The sequence below is a fragment of the Dendrobates tinctorius genome, unplaced genomic scaffold (assembly GCF_039654945.1).
Source record: "Dendrobates tinctorius isolate UK_male_01 unplaced genomic scaffold, ASM3965494v1 ptg000062l, whole genome shotgun sequence".
NCBI lineage: Eukaryota > Metazoa > Chordata > Amphibia > Anura > Dendrobatidae > Dendrobates > Dendrobates tinctorius.
The window spans coordinates 19719808-19737607 of NW_027361730.1; the positions used below are offsets into that span (position 1 = coordinate 19719808).

General features: G+C 50.9%; 1 protein-coding gene across 5 annotated transcripts in view; it reads right to left on the minus strand.

The window, feature by feature from the left end:
- LOC141092973 (uncharacterized) overlaps positions 1-17800 on the minus strand; it is a 137320-nt gene that overhangs the window by 13149 nt on the left and 106371 nt on the right. For all 5 annotated transcript variants that reach the window (XM_073579355.1, XM_073579353.1, XM_073579354.1 and 2 more), the window contains exons 11-12: positions 17455-17567; positions 8327-8421 (exon numbers count right to left, since the gene is read on the minus strand). In XM_073579355.1, the coding sequence (XP_073435456.1) occupies positions 8355-8421; positions 17455-17567 (180 nt within the window). In that variant the 3' untranslated portion in view covers positions 8327-8354. The remainder of the gene's footprint in view (positions 1-8326; positions 8422-17454; positions 17568-17800) is intronic.

The window sequence follows — 17800 nt, forward strand, 5'->3', positions numbered from 1 at the left end:
TGCCGAAAAACATGGATTTTTGTGAGTACTCACCGTAAAATCCTTTTCTCCGAGACGCTCATTGGGGGACACAGAGACTGTGGGTGTGTGCTTCTGCCGTCTGGAGGCCGACACTAAGTGTACAAAAAAAGAGTTAGCTCCTCCTCCGCCGCATACACCCTCGCCCCTAGGCCGGGCGTAACTCAGTTTAGTGCATAAGCAGTAGGAGAACGCGCCTTAAACTCAGGCAAGAAACTATATGTCTGAAAAAGGGGACCACCCTAAACCTTGTACAAGGATTTGTAAAACTCAAAATAAGTAAAAGCCAACTGGCTGATAGGGTGGGTGCTGTGTCCCCCAATGAGCGTCTCGGAGAAAAGGATTTTACGGTGAGTACTCACAAAAATCCATGTTTCTCCTTCGTCTCATTGGGGGACACAGAGACTGTGGGACGTCCTAAAGCAGTCCTCTGGGCGGGATCTTAACTCACCCAATCCATGCTAATTTGCGCCCCTGATTAGAGGTGCGCAACTGCTGCCTGGAGGATCTTTCTTCCCAGGCTTGCATCCGAGGATGCCTGGGTATGTACGTTATAATGCTTGGCAAACGTATGTAAGCTGGACCAGGTAGCTGCTTTGCATACCTGCTCCGCTGAAGCCTGGTGTCGTAGTGCCCATGAGGCACCCACTGCCCGTGCCGAGTGAGCCTTGATCCCTGCCGGAACTGGCGTGCCACTGATTTGATAAGCTTCTTGAACCGTCAGGCGAACCCATCTGGCCAAAGTCGCTTTGGACGCAGCGAGCCCCTTCCGCCGTCCCTCTGGAACCACGAATAGAGAGTCTGTCTGGCGGAATGGCGCCGTCCTCGCCACATACCTCCTAAGAGCTCTTACCAGATCCAGAGTGTGCAAAGCCTTCTCTACCCTGTGCACCGGTGCCGGGCAAAACGAGGGTAAGACGATGTCTTCGTTGATATGAAAAGCAGACACAACCTTCGGCAAGAAGGGAGGAGCTGGCCTTAAAACTACCTTATCCTTATAAAAAGTTAGGAACGGTGGTTTACAAGATAAGGCCGCCAATTCCGAAACCCGCCTAATAGACGTTATGGCTACTAGAAAAACGACCTTTCTGGACAGGTAAGGTAAGGAGACCTCTTGCAATGGTTCGAAAGGGGCCTCCTGAAGGGCTCTGAGCACCAAATTCAGGTCCCATGATTCCGTCGGCGCCTTATAGGGGGGTACTAAATGTGCGACCCCCTGCATAAACGTCCTAACCTGCCAGACGGAAGCGACTTTTCGTTGGAAAAGTACCGACAGGGCCGAGATTTGCGTTCTGAGGGAACTCGGGGCCAACCCTGCGTCCAGCCCTGCTTGTAGAAAAGCCAGTACGTTGGGGATCGAAAAAACCAGAGGAGCCACTTCACGATCCCTACACCAACGGAAGAATACTTCCCAAGTCCGATGATACACCCTCGCCGAGGAAGGTTTTCGGGCACTCACCATCGTGGCCGCCACATCGCGTCTGAATCCTGCCTGTGTTAACAGCCAAGATTCAATGGCCACGCCGTCAAACACAGGGCCCCTAAGTTCGGATGGCAGATCGGCCCTTGGGACAGTAAGTCCGGCCGATCTGGAAGACGCCAGGGTACGTCCACCACTAGTTGGACCAGATCTGCGTACCAGGCCCGCCGGGGCCAGTCTGGGGCCAGCAGAATTGCTGGAACCTTCTCTCTCCTTATCTTCCTGATAACTCTTGGAAGCAGCGGCAGCGGGGGGAACAAGTACGGGAGACGAAACTGGCCCCACGGGAGCACCAGTGCGTCTGCTGCGATTGCCTGCGGATCGAGGGATCGAGCGACAAACCTTAGTACCTTGGCATTCTCTCTGGATGCCATAAGGTCCACGTCTGGTGTCCCCCACCGTTGGCAGATCTGCTGAAAGATCTCGGGGTGCAGGGACCATTCCCCTGCCGCAACCCCCTGTCGGCTGAGAAAATCTGCCGCCCAGTTTTCGACTCCTGGAATGTGCACCGCTGAAATTACCACGCGGTTCTTCTCCGCCCAACGTAGTACCAGTCCGACCTCGCGCATGGCTGCCTGGCTGCGTGTGCCCCCCTGATGGTTGACATATGCTACTGCTGTAGCATTGTCCGTCTGGATGCGCACCGGCCGGTGTCTCAGGAAACACTGGAAATGTCGCAGGGCCAATCGTATTGCCCGTATCTCCAGAATGTTGATCGGGAGAATTACCTCCTGAACCGACCATCGCCCCTGGGCTATGTGACTCTGGAAAACTGCTCCCCAACCCTGCAGGCTTGCATCGGTCGTCACCACCAACCATTGTTCCGGGGGAAAAGGCTTCCCCTGGACCAGAGACGAGTCGCGAGTCCACCACCGGAGTGAACTCCGTACTAGCGGAGACAATTTGCCCGATGACTGAGAGACAGCAGCCTCCGGTCCCATGCTGTCAAGAGCGCATGCTGAAGCGGACGGAGATGGAACTGGGCAAACGGGATTGCTTCTATCGCCGCCACCATTCTTCCCAACACACTCTGGGGGCAGTGGCCAGACCAAAGGGCAGAGCCACGAATTGGAAGTGACGTCCTCCGATCGCAAATCGCAGGAACCTCTGGTGTGGGGGGAATATCGGAATATGCAGATATGCATCCTGCACATCGATTGAGGCCAGGAATTCCCCTGGATCCATGGCTGCAATGACCGAGCGGAGGGATTCCATCCGGAATCGCCTGACCCTGATGAATCTGTTTAGGATCTTTAGATCCAGAACCGGCCTCACAGTCCCGTCCTTTTTGAGGACCGAAAAAAGATTGGAGTAAAACCCCTGCGACTCTTCGCCCTGCGGCACTGGGGCGATAACTCCTTTGTGCTCTAGCGTCGTTACAGCCTGTAACAAACTCTCCGCCTGCGAATCTGTCTTGGAAAGTCGTGAACGGAAGAATCGCTGTGGTGGCCGTCCGACAAACTCTATCTTGTACCCGGACGATACAAGTTCTGCCACCCAAGTGTCGCGTGTCACTGCGACCCAAACGTGGCTGAACCTTAGTAGGCGTCCGCCCACCCTGTCGTCCGTAGGTACGGAGCGCCTCCAGTCATTTAGCTGGAGGCTTTTGGGGCTTGGCCCCCTTCGCTCTGGGTAAATGGCCTCGGCCTCTACCCAGCGGATTGGCCCTGTAAGAGACTTGTTTTTCCCTACTCTGGCCATCGTTTGCGGAGGAGTATGTCCTGGCCGGAGTCCCCCCCCCAGGGGCTACGAAAGGGTCGAAAACGCCTTTGCGTTTGCCTGAATGCCGGGCAACTTCTCTGCTGCGGAAGGAAACTACTCTTCCCCCCAGTGGCTTCTGAGATAAGCCTATCCAGCTTCTCACCGAACAATCGATTGCCCTGAAAAGGCAATGAGGTCAAGGATTTTTTAGAGATAGAATCCGCTTTCCATAGCCTCAGCCATAATGCACGCCTAATGGCGATCGCATTCGCCGCTGCCACCGCCGAACACTCGGCCGCGTCCAGTGAGGCGCTGACAAGATAATCACTTGCCCCTGACATCTGATTTGCCACCTCTAAGACCTCCGCGGGCAGATCCCTGTCCTGGAGGGCCTTATACAGAGCTTCCCCCCACGAAACCATGGCTTTAGCCACCCAAGTCGCCGCAAAGGAGGGGGCCAGAGCCGACCCTGTTGCCTCATATACCGAGCGGGCAAGCCCGTCCATGAGGCGATCAGTTGGGTCCTTAATAGAGGAAACACTGGGTATTGACAATAGCGACCTAGATGCTAAACGTGACACGGGAGGGTCCACTACTGGCGACTCTACCCAAGCCTTATGGAGCTCAGGAGGAAACGGATACTTTGCCTGTAGCGCTTTTTGCATTGCAAAGCGCTTATCCGGGTGATCTCTATGTTTCTGGACTAGCTCCTCAAACTCCGGATGCGTGGCAAATCTTCTATGTGGTCGCCTGGATTTCTTAAAAGAGACCTTGTGACCTGAGGCTGTGGGCACATCGTCCTCGATCTCTAATGTCTGGTTGACTGCCTCAATGAGACTGTCCACCGAATCCTGGAACCCCAGACTTTCTAGATTCCAGGCTCCTTCCTCTTCTCCTTCATCCTGATCGCTCCCAGAGCTCAGTGACGGGGAACGGGATGCCCTAATACCCGCCGCCGAAGCCCCGGAGGGTCCGGCCGACGGGGAACGAACCCTCTTTATATGAGCTTGCCTGGTACTGGAGCGACCTCTAATGGTTGGAGGGTCCTGAGACGAGGACGAGCTCTCTTCCGCTGGCAGACCCCCCTCCCTGCTCCCGCCTGGGCCCTGAAGGGATTCAATTGCCCTCGTAAGGGACAGCATAGACTGCGATAAGGACACCGCCCATTCCGGGGGGTCCTGACCCCTTGGTTCAGAAACAGTGGGGGGCTCCTGGGCGCGCTCCGACTCACAGGCTTCACAATATTTACCCGCCTGTGCCTTTGGCAGCCTGACCCCACAGGACACGCAAACCGCGTAAAGGAAAGAGTGAGCTTTTCCTGTACAGAGCTTCCCCTTTGCAGACATACTTGCACAGGCTGAAGGCAGAGTAGAAGGAGGAGGAGGGTAACCTCTTCCCTGACAAGCAGCGTGGTTCTCCAAACGGAGTTACACTCACCCACCGGGCTGTCCTTGCGTGGATGCAATGTGTTAGGGCGGAAGTCTCTCCGGGATCTGCGCCTCTGACCTCCTGCCCTATATCGCGCGTCTCCACCATCGCCGCTGTCACCGCCGCGTCAGCGGGCGGGACTTCCGGCTACCACCGGAAGTCAGCGGGCGGGACTTCCGGCTACCACCGGAAGTCGGCGCGCGATACTCGCGCTCTGCAGTGGGGCCGCGGCCGCCGGCGGGCTTCCGGCCGCGATACACGCGGCGTGCGGAGCCCGGGTGCAACGCCCTGGCTACCGCTACCCACCAGCGCCAACTTGCGGTGCGCTCCAGGAGCGGATCCCCCATATACCAAACAGGTGAGCAGGGCCATCCGCCGTGCAGGCGCGGGGGGGGGAGGGGGGGGGGGGGGGGCTCTGTCGGTCTTACCCGCGGCCTCTTCCCCCTGTACGCTCTCACCTGGGCCTCCGATTCAACCCCCTGGACTCACTACCAAGGGGTGGACGGGTCCTCCATACACTGCTGTTGTAGGAGAGTAGCAACGCGGAGTCTGACCCCTGGTTCTGCTCACACGTGCTCCTGATGAAGTTGTGGGGAAACCGAGTCCTCTAATCAGGACGCGTTGCCCCTCTTTCGTTAAAAAAAAAATAGATGTCTGGAAAAAAGTCCCAGATGTGTCCCTCGGTGCGGGAGAGGACACGTGGAGGGTTACTCACACGTGGTCGCCCGTTGGTGATTTGGGGAGATCGGATCCTCTCTATAGGAACCGTCGCCCCTATCTTATCTTCATAGAAAAAAGGGAGGAAAAAAAAAAAAAAAAATCTAGTCTGGAATTCCAGACTGCGTGTGCCTCCATCAGACACTAAGCAAAAACTGAGTTACGCCCGGCCTAGGGGCGAGGGTGTATGCGGCGGAGGAGGAGCTAACTCTTTTTTTTGTACACTTAGTGTCGGCCTCCAGACGGCAGAAGCACACACCCACAGTCTCTGTGTCCCCCAATGAGACGAAGGAGAAAACATCCTAATCCTCTGGAATGAGGGTAAAAGAACACACACATATATCTATATACATACAAATATGCATCCACACACAGTATCTTCCAGATTTCACCCTGTAGACTTTGGTCCTCCCCAGGAAAATAGCACTCTTGTTAGCGCTGAGTAGGCGCCATCATTGCCCTCAGTGTTGTATGACCCTTTAAATCATATAAGGGCAGGACGGTGGCACTCCAGCCTCACGCTGCTTAGCAGCTGCCACCTGCAGGACGGAGCGACCGGCGGCGCACTCCGGTGGAGGTTGAGAGCGACCGTCCTCTGCTGATGGACCATAACTCCTTGAGGGGCATGGTCCCACAGCCAACACGTCAATGCATGGAATGCAGCCCGGCAAGGAACATGGTCGCCGGGATTAGATCCCCCTCCTCCCGGCAGCCAGGAGGGGGCGTCTGACACTCACCGCGGTGCGCGACCTGGCATGGAGCCTCAGCGATGGGACCTCAGTGGGGAGGTGGTGTGCCCGTGAGAACCACCGTCGCGTCACTCCGGGAGAGGTGGCTCCTTTGAAGTAGGCCGAAGCCTGGGCCTAGATTATTGACTGGCACGGCTCCAGGGAAGAAATCCGCGGGCCAAGCACTTCCCGGCGCACGCCGGGGGAGGAGCTGACACTCCCGCTCTGCCATGCCCTACCTGCAAGAAACGTCAGGGAGGTGGGCGGGACCTCCGACGTGACGAGCGGCTGGTGGGCGGAGAAACCACCTGCGGCCCAGCAAGGGCCGAAGCCGGGGGCTAGATTAGGAGTGCCCGGCCTAAAAGAACAACCAGGCCCGTAACCCAGAAGCCCCCCTAACCGTCACGCCAGGGGGGGTGAGAGCAGAGCCTCTGCCTACAGGCCAGTGCTGCGACAGGGACGGTGCAGTAACCCTCAATCCACCATACCCTCTGAAGGGGAGGTGGAGAGGGACCGTCCTGTTGCCTGCAGCACCACTGTTCCATTAGTGGAGGTGCAGAGGGAGCAGCGAGGAAGCCATTGGGGGGCCTCTGTGTATCCTAAGTGTTCGCTCCACTAGGATTTCACAGGGCTATGTCCGGCTGTGGCAGAACTTGTGCTGCGTGGCTTCACGAGAGCAGTCACGCTCTGCCTAGAATGACCGATGGCCTGGCACTCACTGCGGTGTGCGTCCCGGGAAGGAGCCGCCGCGATGGGACTTCAGCGCAGAGGAGCGCGTTCCCCGGGCGACCCTCGGACTGTTCGGACACTTATCCGGTCGCTTCAGGGGCCATGGGTAATCTTCAGAACGGTACGGGGTAAGTGAATGCCTCAATTCAGCATCCCTTAGAAGGGAAGTGGAGAGGGACCGTCTGACTCCTTGCATCATCAGCTTTTAAAAGTGGTGAAGCAGTGGGGGCTGCACGGACGCCATGTAGAGGCCTCTGAGCATCCCATGGGTTCAATCCCTAAGGATGGGCAGGGCAGGTTGTCCGGCATAGGCCTGGCTGCGGAAGAGGATACATGAAGGTGACACTCCATGTGCTCGTCCGTAAGTCGGTGCGGGGAGATCGGTGCCCTTTAAGAGACCCGTCGCCCATGAATCAGCTCAGGCATGGCATCCCACATCGCAGGAGTGGATACGTGGAGGCGACACTCACACATGCTCGCCTGTTCTTGGTTTGGGGATATCGGAACCTTGAAAGGCTCCGTTGCCCCATCATCCGGATTAAAAAAATTCAAAAAGTAAAATTCAAAAAATTTTAAATAACAAATGGTTTGAAGACCAGACCAGTGTACCTCCTACAAACACTAAGCAAGAACTGGTTCACTTGGGGCCAGCAGGAAGGTGTATGCTGCTTAGGAGGAGCTAACTTTTTTTTTGTCTCAACTTAGTGTCAGCCTCCTATTGGCCACAGCATAACACCCATGGTCTGTGTCCCCCAATGAGGCGAAGGAGAAAGTTGCTTTTGTCGCTATTTTTCGAGACCTGGAACACTTTAAAGTTTCGGATATGGGGCTGTGTAGGGGCATATTTTTCCAACCTGAGCTGATGTTTTTACAGATACCATTTTGGAACAGATATGACGTGTTGACTGCCTTTTATTGCATTTTAGAGCAATGCTGTGGAGGACAAAAAATGTAATTCTGGCATTTCAATTATTTTTACTTGTTACTCCATTTATTTTGATAGAACAGAATTTTCTGAACATGGCAATATCAAATGTGCATTTTTTTTTAAATTATTTCATTTTTAATGGGGTAAAAGGGGGGCAATTTAACTTTTTTTTAATTCATAAAAACATTTTTGTCCCTCACTTTTTAGTGTATTTGTAAGTTCCCTTAGGGAATCTGAAGCTGCGATCATCTGATCACTGATATACATAGCATTTCACGATCACAATCTTATATGAAAGCCAGCTAAACACTGGCATTCACGGGAGTATCGTAATAACAGGCATAGGGGTACCCAGATGGGAGCAAGGAATGCTATGCCCCCTTACTGTCGCGTGTTAAATGCAGTGGGGCTCTCAGTTCAGGCGCTGGGCAGCTTCAGAACTCTATTCACCTGCAGATTAATAGGTTGTTGTTTTCTTTACATGACAGGCTCCCTTTAAACATTGTGTTAACATACCATCTCACTCAACATGAGGCAAGTTAAGCAAATAAACACATGACTAAGCAATAAATAATTCAGCTTCTTCAATGTACTTACCACTCATGTTACATGGGGAGGAAGGAAGCTACTTCTTGCTCACACTCTTTCGTGACAATGTCTTTGAAGTGTTTGCATATTTTTGTTTATCCTTTCTGCAAGTAAGAAGTCAATACAATATTTGAAGAAAAAATTCATAAAACAAAGCATGAAAGCGGCAGAGTAAAATTTCAAGGTGTATCTGGTTTTAAAAACGTATTGGAAAATACCCTTTTAAGCTCTTCTAAGTTAACCCCTTCATGACCTTTGACACATATTTATGTCAAAGGTCATGTCCCTGCCTTTGATCTGGTCAATCACTGCCTTTGACTGATTTGATTCTCGCTGTCACTCATCCCGTCCTTCGGCGCCCCGTCACGTAATCGCGGAGCGCCGATGGTTTGTCATGAAAGCCGGGCTTCTGCTTGTGACCCACCATGTCTGTCATTACAATTCTCCAGGCAGAGGCGTATCCGGGGGGGGGGGGCATCCGGGGGGGGCATCCGGGGCAGTTGCCCCGGGCGCAGGCAGCAGGGGGGCGCAGTCGGGCCGCCCGGCCGCCTAATGCAGCGGTCGGCAGTGTCTCTCTCCTTGCGTTCTGCCGCTACCAGTCCTGGGAGTCGGCGGTTCTCTGTGTCGGCTGTCAAGCTGACAGCCGACGCAGAGAAGGAGGCCGCGCCGACTCCCAGGCAGCAATTGTACTGGCGTCTATACAGACGCCAGTACAATTGAAGCTCTGACCGCGGGGTCAGAGCGACGTCAGCAGAGTGATCAGGTCATGTGATCATGCTGCTGACGTCACTCCCGGCGCCCAGAGCGAACGCTGGTGGTAAGTGTGCTCCATTCTGGAGATGAAGAACCACCGAAGATGGGAGATGAGGGGGGTGTTCATGAGTGGAGATGGGGGTTAATGTCGGGATGGGGGTTAATGAGTGGATATGGGGCTTAATGTGGGGAAGGGGGTTAATGTGGGGATGGGGGTTAATGAGTGGAGATGGGGGTTAATGTGTAGGGGTTAATGAGTGGAGATGGGGGTTAATGAGTGGGAGGTTAATGGGTGGAGATGGGGTTAATGAGTGGGGGGTTAATGGGTGGAGATGGGGGTTAATGTATGGGGATGGGGGTTAATGTATGGGGATGGGGGTTAATGTATGGGGGTTAATGTATGGGGGTTAATGAGTGGGGGGGTTAATGAGTGGAGATGGGGGTTAATGTGTGGGGGTTAATGAGTGGAGATGGGGGTTAATGAGTGGAGATGGGATTAATGTGGGGATGGGGGTTAACGTGTAGGGATGGGGCTTAATGAGTGGGGGCTTAATGTGTGGAGATGGGGGTTAATGTGTGGAGATGGGATTAATGTGGGAATGGGGGTTAATGAGTGGAGATGGGATTGATGGGGGTTAATGTGGGGGGTTAATGAGTGGAGATGGGGGTTAATGTGGGGATGGGGGTTAATGAGTGGAGATGGGGTTAATGAGTGTTGGGGTTAATGAGTGGAGATGGGGGTTGGATGGGGGTTAATGAGTGGAGATGGGGGATTAATGAGTGGAGATGGGGGATTAATGAGTGGAGATGGGGGTTAATGTGTGGAGGGGTTAATGAGTGGGGATGGGGGTTAATGTGTGGGGGGATTTGGAGTGGGGGTACATAATGTGTGGGGGGATTTGGGAGTAGGGATGAGGGGTTATTGAGTGGGGATGGGGGGTACTTAATGTGTGTGGGGGATTAGGGATGGGGGATTTGGAGTGGGGATGGTATTTAATGTGTGTGGGGAGATTTGAGGACACAAAATGAAGAGTATGAGGAAACAGTATGGGGGATGGGTGCAGACAGTAAGGGGTGCGAACGGGTGAATGTATGTGGACACAGTATGGGGAGTCGGGGATATGTGTGAGCAGACAGTATAGAGAGTGAGGGGGTAAATATATGAGGAGACAGTATGAGGAAGGAGGGGAATAGTGTGAGGCCACAGTATATTGCAGATATTTTTATTTGGGAGCATTATAATGACACTTCTATCTTTAAGGGCATCGCGTGGGGATTTGCTGCAGAAGACCGGAGAAGATGGAAGTCTGCAGAGACGGCTGTGGATGAGAAAACTCATCATGGGGTCTGGACAAGAAGAAGACTGCAGAGACGACGTCATCTATAAGGTACCTGGGTGTAAATGTTATTTGTGACACTGACTAATTCTCATGTTTTTATTTGTTAGGAGCATTAAAGGGGTTGTCCAGGTATATGCTGAGTCTGCAGACATTCTATGTGACTGCAGACTTCTGAATTCTCACAGTGCTCACTGAACGCTGTCAGGATTCTCTCGTGCCGGTAATTTACATATATACGGTCACATGCTGACTAGACATGTGTGGCCTCACTCAATGAAAATGAATGGAGCGAGGTCGGGCACGTACAGTGGGGCAAAAAAGTATTTAGTCTGTCAGCAATAGTGCAAGTTCCACCACTTAAAAAGATGAGAGGCGTCTGTAATTTACATCATAGGTAGACCTCAACTATGGGAGACAAACTGAGAAAAAAAAATCCAGAAAATCACATTGTCTGTTTTTTTTTCATTTTATTTGCATATTATGGTGGAAAATAAGTATTTGGTCAGAAACAAAATTTCATCTCAATACTTTGTGATATATCCTTTGTTGGCAATGACAGAGGTCAAACGTTTTCTGCAAGTCTTCACAAGGTTGCCACACACTGTTGTTGGTATGTTGGCCCATTCCTCCATGCAGATCTCCCTCTAGAGCAGTGATGTTTTTGGCTTTTCGCTTGGCAACACGGACTTTCAACTCCCTCCAAAGGTTTTCAATAGGGTTGAGATCTGGAGACTGGCTAGGCCACTCCAGGACCTTGAAATGCTTCTTACGAAGCCTCTCCTTCGTTGCCCTGGCGGTGTGCTTTGGATCATTGTCATGTTGAAAGACCCAGCCACGTTTCATCATCAATGCCCTTGCTGATGGAAGGAGGTTTGCACTCAAAATCTCACGATACATGGCCCCATTCATTCTTTCATGTACCCGGATCAGTCGTCCTGGCCCCTTTGCAGAGAAACAGCCCCAAAGCATGATGTTTCCACCACCATGCTTTACAGTAGGTATGGTGTTTGATGGATGCAACTCCGTATTCTTTTTCCTCCAAACACGACAAGTTGTGTTTCTACCAAACAGTTCCAGTTTGGTTTCATCAGACCATAGGACATTCTCCCAAAACTCCTCTGGATCATCCAAATGCTCTCTAGCAAACTTCAGACGGGCCCGGACATGTACAGGCTTAAGCAGTGGGACACGTCTAGCACTGCAGGATCTGAGTCCATGGTGGCATAGTGTGTTACTTATGGTAGGCCTTCTTACATTGGTCCCAGCTCTCTGCAGTTCATTCACTAGGTCCCCCCGCGTGGTTCTGGGATTTTTGCTCACCGTTCTTGTGATCATTCTGACCCCACGGGGTGGGATTTTGCGTGGAGCACCAGATCGAGGGAGATTATCAGTGGTCTTGTATGTCTTCCATTTTCTAATTATTGCTCCCACAGTTGATTTCTTCACTCCAAGCTGGTTGGCTAATGCAGATTCAGTCTTCCCAGCCTGGTGCAGGGCTACAATTTTGTTTCTGGTGTCCTTTGACAGCTCTTTGGTCTTCACCATAGTGGAGTTTGGAGTCAGACTGTTTGAGGGTGTGCACAGGTGTCTTTTTATACTGATAACAAGTTTAAACAGGTGCCATTACTACAGGTAATGAGTGGAGGAAAGAGGAGACTCTTAAAGAAGAAGTTACAGGTCTGTGAGAGCCAGAAATCTTGATTGCTTGTTTCTGACCAAATACTTATTTTCCACCATAATATGCAAATAAAATGAAAAAAAAACAGACAATGTGATTTTCTGGATTTTTTTTTCTCAGTTTGTCTCCCATAGTTGAGGTCTACCTATGATGTAAATTACAGACGCCTCTCATCTTTTTAAGTGGTGGAACTTGCACTATTGCTGACTGACTAAATACTTTTTTGCCCCACTGTATAGTCGGAATGTGGCCAGAAGTATATAAATCACATACTTGTGCTGACATGACTGTATATCGGCAAGGGAGAATCCTAAAAGTGTGCAGTGCATTCGTTGTGAGAATTCAGAAGCTGCAATGTCAGGATTCAGCTCTGCAGGTTCCAGTAGTCATCACATGGACATTTCACTCATATGCGATTTTCATAGTTATGGTCTTGTGACAACGAGCTTCTCTTCCTGCTTTCAGTTTTTTACTGAACATTGAGAGCATTAGGGAGAGCAGCTTGTGGGTACATGACTAACTGTGCAAGTCGCATATGTACTTGGGGGGGGGCGCCGAACCAAATTCTTGCCCCGGGTGCCAGAAAGCCTAGATACGCCTCTGCCTCCAGGAATGTCGGCTTATGACCGGTTTTCATAGGAGATTGTGATTTCTGGTATACATAGCTGAAAGGGACCATTCATTTCAGTCAAAAGCAAAAACCAAAAAAAAAAAAAAAAGTTCAAATCACCCCCTTAAAAAATAAAAATAAACATATTTGGCATCGCTGTGTTTGTAAAAGTCTGATCTATAAAAACAAACAATTTATCAGATCAGTAAACGGTGTAAAGAGAAAATAAATCACAACGCTAAAAAAAAAATTTTCTGCTGCCGCAACATTGCAATAAAATGCGATAAGAGGCTAACAAAAGATTGTATGAACCTAAGAGAGAATAAAAACATCAACTCAGGGCGCAAAACAAAAGCCATTACCCAGCCCCCAAATCCCCAAAAATTAAAACGTTACGGGTGTCGTAAAATGGTGACAAAAGTGAATTTTCAAAAACATTGTAGAATTGCAATTTCACCGTACTTGGAGTGTTTTCCTGTTTTCTAGTACACTATGTGGATTCAAAAATGAGAACAAAAAAACGGAAAATCACCAGGGAATGAAGGGGTTAAGCCACCTAAACTCTCCACATTATAAATACATAAACTAGCAACATTTGTACACATGCCCTTGTATGCTAAAACATATACAGCCTTATTTCAAATAGTGATAAACATCTAAACTAGGGATGAGCGAATAGCACCGGATAAGAGCTTATCCAATAGCTATAGCGCTTACTGAATAGCTGCCTCGGGAACCCGGATACTTGGAGCGCTCCCGGTCATCAGCTGTTCGGCGCCGCAGATGCATGTGTCGCGGCTGTGTGACAGTCACAACACATGCATGGAGAGCCTGTTTGTTGTGACTGTCATACAGCTGGCGACACATGCAGCTGCGGTGGCGAACAGTTCATGATCGTGGTAAAAGCTGATGATAGCTGCAGGTATCCAGGTTCCAGAGGCAGTTATTCGGGAAGCGCTATAGCTATTGGGATAAGCTCTTATTTGATGCTACTCGCTCATCCCTAATCTTAACACGTCACTCTATGCTAAATATAATGCAGTTAAATAGCTAAAAGAAATGTTCAGTAGCTGCCATACTTACATACAGAATATAGTGTTGAAGAGTCATCTGGGAGGTGACAATATCTAGAAGTGTCATATAGCCCAAGCCCTAACCCCACACCTCTTACAGCTGCCCTATGTCATTACCAGCGTCTTCTAAACTGCAGCCAGTGGGAATTATCAAGAAGCAAAAAGTGCTTAACTCTTCCTAAGATTGTCCCAGCAGGAATTTACATTGAGACTGAGTCACATTTAGAATTTATTGACATGTTTAGATACTTTGTCAGCTTGAGTAATAAGGAATAGGCAGTTTAGGGTTCAAAACCAACCTGACACACTCCGTCCAATCATGACAGTTGATTAGCAAAATGCATGGGGTGATAAAAAAGAGCGTATTGTTTTGACCTCTGTCTATTTTATATACTGCCCATGCATTTTATTGCTATAAGAAAATGGACCACTTCCTATACAGGTTCTACATCTCAGCAGCAAGGTACCTGTGCGCAGATTTTTTTTCAAATGATCTTATTCACAAATAGGTGACAAGGGCGGCAAATACCTTTAAATACTGTTGATAATGTGCCTGATCACCTGCCCCTTGCCTTGCTAGTCACTATCAGGGTCGGATTGGGCCACCGGAGTACCAGAGGATTCTCCAGTGGGCCCAGGCACTGATATCTGCTTGCATACAGGGCCAGCAACTGCCTAGGGCCCCTGCTGTTGGAATCCCAAGCCAGTGGCGTGTCGCTAAGGCTACTTTCAGACTTGCGTTAGGAGGCGCAGCGCACGGCCACAGCTAAGCTCCGCCCCGGCCATGCCCCCTCCGGTCAGCTCCTCCTCTGGGCGCATAACGCTGCATGCGACCGGCGTACCCTATGTTTAGCGTTGGGTACGCTGGCATGTTTTTGCCGGCGCATGCGCCCTTTTTGCGCTGCGCCGACATGCGTCAAACGCACTGTGTTGCATTTTTGTGCGCTCGGCGCAGCGCAAAAGGGGCGCATGTGCCGGCAAAAACATACCAGCGCACGGCCAGCGTACCCAACGCTAAATATAGGGTATGCTGGTCGCATGCAGCGTCATGCGCCCAGAGGAGGAGCTGACCGGAGGAGGCGCGGCCATGGGCGGAGCTTAGCGGCGGCCCTGCGCCTCCTAACGCAAGTCTGAAAGTAGCCTAATAGCGGCACATGACGCAGCTGCTATGGGGACCCCTCGGTGCCAGCAGAGCAGCAGCGGGTGACAGGAGGCAGGAGCCAGCTGCTGCTGCCAAATCCTTTTGCCGCTGCTAAAGAGAAATGAATATTCACCCTTCACCACACCCCCATGGGCGTGGAGAGGAGTGAATATTCATTTCAATTTAAAAGAGGGCAGTGTTTGCTATTAGGCCCGGCAGACCAGGGACCCCGCTCCCCCAGTCCTTGCGGCCACTAAGTGAGGGGGACCGGGCGTCAGCGCCGCCCCCAGTGCTCGCCGCGTTCAACTGTATCGGCATCAGATGCCGATACAGTTGAAAGCAATAATGGAGGAGAGAGCATCAGATGACGCTCCCTCACCCATCATTCCTCTCTGCCTCTGACATACAGTGACATACACTTCAACGCGCACCATGCTGTGTGCCGGGCACACGGCAGCAAGTGCAGCTGCCGATACCAGAGCAGAGCCGGAATCAGCGTTGGTACGAGGAGTAGAGGTGAGTATTGTGGGGGTTTTTTTTACATATATCAGTGAGTCCTGGTTGCATTATACCCTATGAGGGGGCAGAATTACTCCCTGGGGGAGCTGCATTATATCCTATGGGGGGAGCTGCATAATATCCTGTGAGAGGGGCAGGATTATTCCCAATGGGGAAGCTGCATTATACCCTCACCATGCATTCCTCACCCCCCAATGGAATGCATGGTCCCCTCACTCCCATATCGAGGCATGCATGGTCTTCTCACCCCCCTTTCCTGGTATGCATGGTCCTCTCACCCCCCTATCTTGGTATGCATGCTACCCCTCACCCCCTATCCTGATATGCATGGACCCCTCACCCCCAATCCTGATATGCATGGTCCCCTCACCCTCTATCCTGCTATGCATGCTACCTCTCACCCCCCTATCCTGATATGTATGGTCCCCCTCACCCCTATTAAACTGCACACATACCAAAAAAACACATTAACACCTTTCTTCCCTGTGCTCCAGCGCTGTCCCGTTCTGCCGGAGGCCAGGGGAGGAGTGTGGCGCCGGAGTACGCGCATGCCGCGCTGTCTGGTGCCATATTGCTGAAGACACACTGCAAATGTGTCTTCAGTAAAATGGCGCCGGAAAGCGAAACACTCCTGCCCCGGTCTCCGGCAAGAAGCGCTGCGGCAACGCTCCTCCCAGTCAGGTAAGTATGTAAGTATGGCACCGGAGATCGCGGTATGCATTCAGTGTCTACGCGTACCACGATCTCCGACACCATACACACTCCTCTTACCTGTAACCGCTGGATTCCTTCTTCTGTCTGGAGCCAGACTGCGTAGGCGTCACGCTTGCGCAGTCTATAAAGGCTTCGGACAGAGTGAGGCTTGTAGCGTTATATTATAGATGGGGGAGCTGCATTAAACCCCATGGGAGGAGCTGCATTATAGCCCATGGGAGTAGCTGCATTATACCCTATTAGGGGGGACAGCATTATACCCTATGGGAGGGGAAGCAGCATCCTACCCTATGGGAGGGGAGGCAACATGATACCCTATGGGAGGGGAGGCAGCATGAAACCCTATGAGGGGGGCAGCATGAAACCCTACGAGGAGTAGCATGAAACCCTATGAGGGGAGGCAGCATGAAACCCTACGAGGAGTAGCATGAAACCCTATGAGGGGGGCAGCATGAAACCCTATGAGGGGGGGGCAGCATGATTTCCTATGAGGGGGGGGCAGTATGATACCCTACGAGGGGGGGCTGCATTATACCCTACGAGGGGGCTACATTATATTCTGTGGGGGGTTGTATTATATGAGGGGGGTACATTATTTTCTATGGGGGGGGGAGGCTGCATTATACCCTATGAGAGGGCTACATTATATATTATGAGGGGTTTGAATTATACTCTATGAGGCTGGCTGCATTATATTCTATGGGGGGCTGCATTTTATTCTATGAAGGATGCATTATATTCTGTGAGGGGGCTACTTTATATACTCTGAGGGAGCTGCATTTTACCCTATGAGGGGGCTACTTTATATTCTATGAGTTGGCTACTTTATATTCTATGAGGGGGCTACCCCAACTCCTGCTTCATAATTAAGACGTGTACTACCTTATATTATACCCGGATATTAGCGCATTTTACCGTACAATTGGTGTTCTTGTATTTATTTCTATGTAGCTACATAGTGGGCCCCAAGAATGATTTTCTCTGGTGGGCCCTAGGTGCTCCAGTCCAATGCTGGTCACTATATATTTAAAAATAAAATATAATGTTAAAACCTTCCTTCTCAGACACTATAAGGAGAAGCAGGACCTGGCTTTCACTTCTGTCAGACTACATACCTGAAAAACCATAGTTTCATTATGATTACTTACAGATATCTGTTCCTAAATTTCATTTCACTTTACCAGAAATAAATTTGGATAAAATACACTGGATGGCATGAGAACGGGCTGGGCGTGAGCACGGGCTGGGAGTGAGCACGGGCTGGGTTTGTTTGCGTTTGTGTGCATGAGATCTTGGTTATGAGCCATACCTTGACATCTTCACTTTATTTCTGCAGCCCTTTCCTCCTTCCCAGTGTATTGAGTGGATATTCTTATTCATCATGTTTCCACATGAAACGCAGGGCTTCCCAGTACTGTATGGCTGCATGAAACAGACAAAAGAAGAGTTAAACACTAGAGGCGTATGAAGTTAGCTCCTTCCCATTTTGGTGTTTTTCAATTTTTGTGCGGTTTTGTTTTTTCCTCCCTTTATTCCAAGACCCATAACTTTTTAATCTTCACTTGATGTAGCTGTATGAGGGCTTATTTTTTGTGCGATGAGTTGTAGCTTTAGATAACACTATTTATTTTACCATTCAATACACTGGAAACAAA